Here is an 8827-nt window from a genome sequence, read left to right as displayed (position 1 = left end):
AAGAGATGGATTCATTAAATGGTTCAGCAACCAACTCGTTATATGCGAGAAACATCAATGCGCCTTGTCAACTCGACGTTGATTTGTTGGCTCTAAAAGTAAGAACTAATTATGTTGGATTGCTACTAAAGGCGCGTTCCATTTCATGACCGCAACGCTCACGGTATCATTTCATCTTTGTTGTTTACTGAAAGTTAAACAAAGACAGATGATGCTCGCGAGCGTTGCGATCGTTAAGTGGAACGCGTTCTAAGCGGTTTGTTCTGCTGAACGCGCCCTATTTCGCGTGCCTTTTACGCGCGCTTTATAGATCTGTGGTTAGGTTCGCAAGAATAAAAGAAAAGTATACGGCGATAATCCATTTGAAAATGTATGGTCTATATAAATATCAAAAAAATAAGTATTATGTTCACATTCGCAATAAAAAATGGAAAAGGAAACAATTAATAGTATTGAATAGTGAGTATTTTATTTTAATGTTGGATAATATTATACAATAATAGTTACTTTCCATTTGCACTCACTGATACTGAGTCACTCAGTTATGTGAGTATTTCATACTCAGACAATGACGTCATTGACCTGCTTATTTTGGTAACAAAGCTATCACATAATTATATAGATTCATAACCTCACTTTTAGTGTGAGTCTATTAGACTCACTAAAGCACACGGTCTCGATCGTGTGCAGAAACCACGTAAAAACTCAGTTGAATCTCACTTGCTAGCATCAAAAGGAACGTGCATTCAACTGAGTTATGACGTCACAAGTGAGAATTATCTGAGTTTTGATGTAAATGGAAAGCAACTTATATCTTGATCTACGCTGATTAAGAAATTTTTAATTATACTTAATTTAATAAATTATTTGCATTGAATGTCTTAAACTTTTTAACATCTTGTATAATATACGCATGAAATAATTCCACGCTTAATTTTTATAATGTTTATCATTATAAAAGTGTTACGTTACAAAAATTCTAATGTGGTAGTTCATATTCTAATTTATAAACACTTTATAATTCTACAACTCATTAGTAGTAGTACAAAATTTGACAATTTTTTAAATAGATTGAATTCTGTAAATATAATAAGATTATATGTTGCATCAACTTTAACAAAATTGGTAGATGCATTCTTCCTGTTAGTTTTAGCTGAATTATTTTAAGAAAGTACTAATTGATATAAAATGCTTTTTGATACAGATAATTATAAAATGCTTGATACAATAGCTAAGAACTTAAATTTGAAAGTACCAGTTGTGCAACTAAGTAAATATGCTGGTAAGAATTGTAATTTTTGGTTATATTAGAAAAACATATATTGAAAAAATATAGCATGTTATAGTTCATTATTAATGATTCTTTGTTTTACAGTCAATAATAATGTTGACACGGATACTGTTGCTCAAAATACAACTGGTGAATCTGAATGTATTATTGAAACAACAAAGAATTTTCAAACATTTCCTACTGAAGTTATAAATATTGAAAAGTTAACGAAACAAAATGATACGTTAGATAAAAATCTCAGTACTGAATTGCGAAATGAATTTATCTCTAATGTCATGTCAAACTACAATCTATGTATAAATACAAGTGAAAATCTAAGTTTGGAAATACCAGACGTGCCATTAAATAAAGACATTGGTAAGAATCGTAATTTTTGCTTATATTATGAAAAATATATACTAAGAAACTGTAACATGTTATTGTCAATTATAAATGAGTCTTTGTTTTACAGTCAATGATAATGTTGATATGCATATTGTTGCTCGTAATGCAATTGATGAATCTGAATGTATTATTGACACAATAGAGAATTTTCAAACGCTTCCTACTGAAATTATAAATATTGAAGAACTGACAAAACAAAATGATAAGTTTGACAAAAATATCAGTACTGAATTATTACCAAATGAATCTGCTTCTAATGTTACGTTGCAAGAATATAATTTATGTATAAATACAAGTGAAAATCTAAGTTTGGAAATACCAGACGTGCCATTAAATAAAGACATTGGTAAGAATCGTAATTTTTGCTTATATTATGAAAAATATATACTAAGAAACTGTAACATGTTATTGTCAATTATAAATGAGTCTTTGTTTTACAGTCAATGATAATGTTGATATGCATATTGTTGCTCGTAATGCAATTGATGAATCTGAATGTATTATTGACACAATAGAGAATTTTCAAACGCTTCCTACTGAAATTATAAATATTGAAGAACTGACAAAACAAAATGATAAGTTTGACAAAAATATCAGTACTGAATTATTACCAAATGAATCTGCTTCTAATGTTACGTTGCAAGAATATAATTTATGTATAAATACAAGTGAAAATCTAAGTTTGGAAATACCAGACGTGCCATTAAATAAAGACATTGGTAAGAATCGTAATTTTTGCTTATATTATGAAAAATATATACTAAGAAACTGTAACATGTTATTGTCAATTATAAATGAGTCTTTGTTTTACAGTCAATGATAATGTTGATACGCATACTGTTGTTCGTAATGAATCTACTTCTGATGTTATGCTGCCAGAATACAATTTATATAAGGATATACTTAATCAATTTGAAAAAAAAGATACTAATAATAATTCTACATCAGACAACAATTTCGATCGAACAGTGATGTTTTCATTTGAAGAATTACATGATTTAGACATATCTCTAAATAATGTCATTGCAGTATAGATGAAAATAATGTGGTTAACAATAATCTTGATAAATGCTGCAGTAACAGTGATATTAATATAAGCAATAATGATAATAATATAGAAACTGAGAATAATAATAGAGATAAAGTAAATAATAATAGTATGGATATGGCAAAACTAATACATAATACTAATAACAACTTGAAACTATTTCGTAAAACACCGTCTAATGTAAATGATTCTCCTAATAATAGCGATTGTAACAATGATAATAGCGATTGTAACAGTGATAATATAGACAAGGATCCTCATTATTGCTATTCAGGTTCAGAAGATTCTAACAAAGAAAATATTTTTGTACAATCGTGTTCAACAGAATCTAATAACATTACAAAAAGTAGTTTAGAAACATCGTTAAATGTTTCTGGACAGAAAATCTGTGATGACACTAATTTACATGTTAAATGTTCAAATCTTAGAGGTACAGGAAAACCAAATTTTTGTTATTATTGCAAGAAAATGCAGTCAAAGATAAGTAGGCACCTAGAACGAGTACATAAAGATGAAGAAGAAGTAAAAAAATTTGCTGCATTACCAAAAGGTATAGAAAATATGTTGTTGAAATATATATTTTCGATTTATTAATCTTCCTATGTATTATTTTGTCTGTTATCTAGCAGCTATATTTACATTATTTATTCATTTATCATTTTATTAGAACTATTAATTCATAATAGAAATTTTTACATGTAGATTGTATTTATTAAAAATATTTAGAGCAAATTAATTGAAAAATATATATTATTATATGTATTATTTAATAGATATACTAGAGAAAACTATTTTATAACAACATATATAAATATTTGATAATTGTATTATATTATTAACTTAATTATATTCTTTTTATTTCTTTTTTGATACAAGTGTTATGTTTTATATTAGGTAATAAAGAAAGACAGAAGATTATCGGATTTCTCAGACGAAGAGGCAATTATTTATTTAACACAAATCCTACATATAATAAAGGAGAACTTATAGTTTGTAGAAGACCGACAGAATCAAAAAAGAGAACTGCACGTGATTTTATATGTTGTGCTGGATGTAAAGGCTTTTTTACTAAAAATAATATACGTCATCATTTTAAAGAGTGCACGCAGAAAACTATTGGCAGATGTGTCAACATACTTGGAAGAAAAGTTCAAGGCCGAATTCATGAGTGTGCAAATTCTATTTTAAGAAATGTTGTATTTCCAGTATTAAGAGAAGATGATGTTATCAGATTAATTAGATATGATGAACTATTAATTATTTATGGTAATAAATTATGTTTGAAATACAAGCATCAGCACCAACAAGATATGATAAGATCCCGTTTAAGGCTATTAGGGCGCTTTTTACAAGCCCTCAAAAACATTAATAAAAATGTAACAGATTTCTACAGTATTTATCATCCGTCGATATATGATAATTGTATTACAGCTAAATAAAGTAGCAGGCTTTAAGAGGATGCCGGATACCGACAGAATGCGAATATTAGTAGGATTGCAAAATATTTTTGTTGGAATATCTATCGATGATTACAAGCATCAGGAAGATATAAATGCACAAACAAATCCAGATTTATATGAATCTTTATCGCCTGAAGCTCAAGAAGTATGTTTATGTCTGGTATTTCTTATCTGTATATGATTATTATATATGATTATTATATAAGAAAACTACAAAGATTTGAAGGTTATAAATCAATAAAATCACATGCATAGAATAAATTATTTTGCAATGCAGAGAGTACAAAATGCAGATCAAAGCCTGTATTCATAATCGGTTCTTATATTTAAGACCGTCTTAAGTAATGTCTTAAGATGCTAATACGGCTCTGTGATTGGTTTATGACATCTTAAGACTTGTATTTAAGACAATCTTAAATATAAGAACAGACTATGAATACGGGCATAAAACATATATTATATATTAAATCTAAATATATATTAGAGATTTATCTAATTATAATAATATATTATAAGAATATTAGAGATTAATCTAATATGATCTAGATTAAAGATAATTTGGTATAAAAAATGGAATATTTCTTTTTATATATCCATAAAAAGAAATATTTCAATTTTTACATACCAAATTATTTTTAATTTATAAAGTATAATTTATAAAATATAATTTATAAGATATAAATTTAGATTTTTCAAAAGGAAGAAAAAATTTCTTGGAAAACGAATTTTAAAATGTTATATATTTAAATCTGTGTCCAATTTTCAAAAATTTAAAATTTCTATTTACATATTCTTATAATTAAATATTCTACATATATTCTTATATTTTTATTCTACAAATATTCTTACATATTCTAATAATTAAAGATGATATAACACAGAAACTGAACTTTGTATATTTGTTTATAATATATATTGAGATATTTTTTCCTAATCTATGTTTTATCGATTACATCTTGCAATTATAGAGCATATTTTTTATTGAACAGTTGTATGTTGCAATGTATATATAGAGAAAGATGCAATCTTTCTCTCTGTCTCTCTTTCTCTTAAATGATATTAATTAATAAAATCTAAAAGAGTTTAAGTACTATTAATAGATTGTTAATTCAACATTTTAACAATATTTGCAGTTATATTAAATAATTTCTTATAAATATTTGCATAAGTAATAAAATAAATAATTATTTCAGATTGCTAAAAGATACGTAAGGTTTCTCATTAGAGGAAAATTGGGAAGATCTGTACCAGTTCTTTTGGATGCTGAAATGAAAAGCTGTATAGATTTGCTCTTACAATATCGTAAGGAAGCAAATATACCTGAAAAAAACCCATATATCTTTGCTTTACCCGGTTATGATAAAAAACGTTTCAAATATATAAGAGCATGTGATTTATTACGCACATATTCCTTAGAATGTAGAGCAAGCATGCCTCTTAGATTACGAGGTACAAACCTTCGCAAGCATATTGCAACAAGGTGCATTACATTAAATCTGTCAGAGCCTGACATAACACAATTAGCTAATTATCTAGGCCATGACAAAAGTATTCACATGCAACATTATCGTCAGTCTATTCCACAAATTGAAATAGTTAAAATGTCTCGATTACTTAAAATAGCACAAGGTGAAAAACATGATTTTGAACAAGATGATATTCAACAAGATGACTCGCAGAGTCATCTTAATTCAGATGAAAATAATTTTACAATAAATAAAACACTTCAAGTAGACAATGATAATTCAGATAGTGATAATTCAGATACAAATTCAATTTGTGATACAATAAATGGAAGAAAAAGACGCAGTAGTAAGTATATGAAAATAATCAAATTTTCTTATATTTCTTATTATGTGCAAGATTTTGTATAATAATAATATTTTAATTTTATGAAGCCTCACCGTATGGTTCGACAAAACGCGTAAGATGGACACAAGAAGAATGTAATATAATAATTACAACATTTAAACAAGAATTGACGGAACAACGTTTACCTTCAGGAAAACAAATGGTAGAGGTTAAAATGAAAAACAAATGTTTAAGCCGTCGCTCTATTCCACAAATTAGAAGCTGGATCCATAATCAAATTTCTAAAAAATCTAAGCCACGTAGTCATAATAAGTAATATATTTTTTGAAAAGAAGTTTTTTTATTATCCATAGCTATATTTAATATATAGGTCATTTGATACTTATGTGTTAAGTACTATGAGAAAAAGATTTTGTTTTCCTTATTTCTGTTTTTCTCATGTTCTGTTATAAATTATAGTACATTTGTGATATAATTAATGTCGAAGAGAGAGAGAGAGAAAGAGAGAGAGGGAGACTGTTCTAAAGAAAAGTAAGTTTTTTTTCTTTAATTTTCTTATAAATTACAGTACAAACACTTGTGATAGAATTTATTTTTAAACGTGCAATGAGTGCAAAAAGGAAGTTTTATTTTTATGGCATTTTTTATATAAATTATAATACAAAGATATATATTTTTATAGTATAATTAATGTTTAAAAGAGAGAGATTGCTATAATTAAAGAAAGATAAGTTTTTTGCTATAATTCTAAATTACAGTGCGCACACATTAGTGATATTGTTTATTTTTAAACCTGCATTGAATAGAGAAAAATAAGTTTAATTTTTTAAATAAATAGCTATTTTATAAATTATAATATAAAAATTTATGACAATTTATATGCTTAAGATTTAATAGAAAAACAAGTTGTATTATATTTCTATCTCGTTTTAGTATAAGTAACAATGTTGAAAGACTTGTGATATAATTTATGTTTAAAATTAAGTAGAAACACGGTTTTATTTCTATCATATTTTGTTATAATAAATGCGGTATAATAATTTGCTTAGTGGAAAATAAAGAAGATGTTAATTATAATTTGTGATACAATAAATGGAAGAAAAAGACGCAGTAGTAAGTATATGAAAATAATCAAATTTTCTTATATTTCTTATTATGTGCAAGATTTTGTATAATAATAATATTTTAATTTTATGAAGCCTCACCGTATGGTTCGACAAAACGCGTAAGATGGACACAAGAAGAATGTAATATAATAATTACAACATTTAAACAAGAATTGACGGAACAACGTTTACCTTCAGGAAAACAAATGGTAGAGGTTAAAATGAAAAACAAATGTTTAAGCCGTCGCTCTATTCCACAAATTAGAAGCTGGATCCATAATCAAATTTCTAAAAAATCTAAGCCACGTAGTCATAATAAGTAATATATTTTTTGAAAAGAAGTTTTTTTATTATCCATAGCTATATTTAATATATAGGTCATTTGATACTTATGTGTTAAGTACTATGAGAAAAAGATTTTGTTTTCCTTATTTCTGTTTTTCTCATGTTCTGTTATAAATTATAGTACATTTGTGATATAATTAATGTCGAAGAGAGAGAGAGAGAAAGAGAGAGAGAAAGAGACTGTTCTAAAGAAAAGTAAGTTTTTTTTCTTTAATTTTCTTATAAATTACAGTACAAACACTTGTGATAGAATTTATTTTTAAACGTGCAATGAGTGCAAAAAGGAAGTTTTATTTTTATGGCATTTTTTATATAAATTATAATACAAAGATATATATTTTTATAGTATAATTAATGTTTAAAAGAGAGAGATTGCTATAATTAAAGAAAGATAAGTTTTTTGCTATAATTCTAAATTACAATGCGCAAACATTAGTGATATTGTTTATTTTTAAACCTGCATTGAATAGAGAAAAATAAGTTTAATTTTTTAAATAAATAGCTATTTTATAAATTATAATATAAAAATTTATGACAATTTATATGCTTAAGATTTAATAGAAAAACAAGTTGTATTATATTTCTATCTCGTTTTAGTATAAGTAACAATGTTGAAAGACTTGTGATATAATTTATGTTTAAAATTAAGTAGAAACACGGTTTTATTTCTATCATATTTTGTTATAATAAATGCGGTATAATAATTTGCTTAGTGGAAAATAAAGAAGATGTTAATTATAATTTCGATGTTTATAAATCCTATACCTTTTTCTTTTTTTCTTTCTTAAAAGTTTTTTTAGTAATTAAAATAATTAAAATCCTAAATAATCATAAATAATTTTTTAAATAATATGGACTGTATGTGTGTGCGATATAATCTGGGAATCTACTTTATATTCTATCGCTTTGTATTAAGTATTTCATTCAAAATATATTGACAATTTTCTACGACTCTATAATAAAAAGAATAATTACAAAATCATTTTAAATTTTGCTAAAGTTTTTGAAGTGTAATAAATATAAATAAAAATAATGTTAAGATGATATCGACATACGTCAAAAATCATAACTATTAGTGCTTTATTAATATATTTCGATACCTTCTTCTTCGAAATCTAAATTGTTTATAATCTTTTTTTTGAGCATGAATATTTTGTCGAGGACATCAGCTAATGTTAGATTTTTTTCATAGAGTCAATTAAATATTATAACAGTTTTAGCAGAAATAATTATTTTTTGTCATAAAATTCTGAAATCTCGAGAAAATGAAATATGGATTTTGTTGAAGAAAAGACTTTGTATCAGAAAAGATATTCTCGGAATGTGTATCATGCTCCATCGACAAAGTATTATTAAAAATTGTAGGCTTTATAGGAATTAA

At 25.7% G+C, this 8827-nt stretch overlaps 3 protein-coding genes across 6 annotated transcripts; all 3 read left to right on the top strand.

Annotated features, from left to right (window-relative positions):
• The first annotated feature begins 210 nt into the window (after positions 1-210).
• LOC115232950 lies at positions 211-2730 on the top strand. 4 transcript variants are annotated; one of them, XM_029803129.1, is made up of 6 exons: positions 211-459; positions 1205-1282; positions 1376-1648; positions 1743-2021; positions 2116-2394; positions 2489-2730. In XM_029803129.1, the coding sequence occupies exons 1-6, from the start codon at positions 369-371 to the stop codon at positions 2707-2709; spliced, it is 1221 nt and encodes a 406-aa protein (XP_029658989.1). In that variant the 5' UTR covers positions 211-368; the 3' UTR covers positions 2710-2730. The 4 variants fall into 4 exon arrangements, with proteins under 4 accessions (XP_029658989.1, XP_029658990.1, XP_029658991.1 ...); XM_029803130.1 differs by lacking the exon at positions 211-459 and adding an exon at positions 499-769; XM_029803131.1 differs by lacking the exon at positions 211-459 and adding an exon at positions 499-792.
• Positions 2705-4171, top strand: LOC115232951. Its single transcript, XM_029803134.1, has 2 exons — positions 2705-3273; positions 3618-4171. Exons 1-2 carry the CDS (start codon positions 2835-2837, stop codon positions 4160-4162), a joined length of 984 nt encoding a protein of 327 aa, XP_029658994.1. The 5' UTR covers positions 2705-2834; the 3' UTR covers positions 4163-4171.
• Positions 4172-4242: 71 nt separating this feature from the next.
• On the top strand, positions 4243-6357 carry LOC115232949. The gene is made up of 3 exons (XM_029803128.1): positions 4243-4328; positions 5377-5995; positions 6082-6357. Exons 2-3 carry the CDS (start codon positions 5452-5454, stop codon positions 6309-6311), a joined length of 774 nt encoding a protein of 257 aa, XP_029658988.1. The 5' UTR covers positions 4243-4328; positions 5377-5451; the 3' UTR covers positions 6312-6357.
• The last annotated feature ends 2470 nt before the right edge of the window (positions 6358-8827 follow it).

Source organism: Formica exsecta, unplaced genomic scaffold, assembly GCF_003651465.1.
Source record: "Formica exsecta isolate Colony F162 unplaced genomic scaffold, ASM365146v1 scaffold1516, whole genome shotgun sequence".
NCBI classification, from domain to species: Eukaryota; Metazoa; Arthropoda; class Insecta; order Hymenoptera; family Formicidae; genus Formica; species Formica exsecta.
The sequence above is the reverse complement of the archived record's forward strand: the minus strand, read 5'-3'. Positions and strand labels throughout refer to the sequence as shown.

Bases quoted from the DNA above. Each gene is read 5' to 3' on its own strand.
- LOC115232949 (XM_029803128.1), top strand. From the start codon at position 5,452: ATGAAAAGCTGTATAGATTTGCTCTTACAATATCGTAAGGAAGCAAAT. The intron at 5,996-6,081 runs GTAAGTATATGA...AATTTTATGAAG, and splicing joins TGGAAGAAAAAGACGCAGTA to CCTCACCGTATGGTTCGACA.
- LOC115232951 (XM_029803134.1), top strand. From the start codon at position 2,835: ATGGATATGGCAAAACTAATACATAATACTAATAACAACTTGAAACTA. The intron at 3,274-3,617 runs GTATAGAAAATA...GTTTTATATTAG, and splicing joins ATTTGCTGCATTACCAAAAG to GTAATAAAGAAAGACAGAAG.
- LOC115232950 (XM_029803129.1), top strand. From the start codon at position 369: ATGTATGGTCTATATAAATATCAAAAAAATAAGTATTATGTTCACATT. The intron at 1,283-1,375 runs GTAAGAATTGTA...TTTGTTTTACAG, and splicing joins GCAACTAAGTAAATATGCTG to TCAATAATAATGTTGACACG. The intron at 2,395-2,488 runs GTAAGAATCGTA...TTTGTTTTACAG, and splicing joins GCCATTAAATAAAGACATTG to TCAATGATAATGTTGATACG.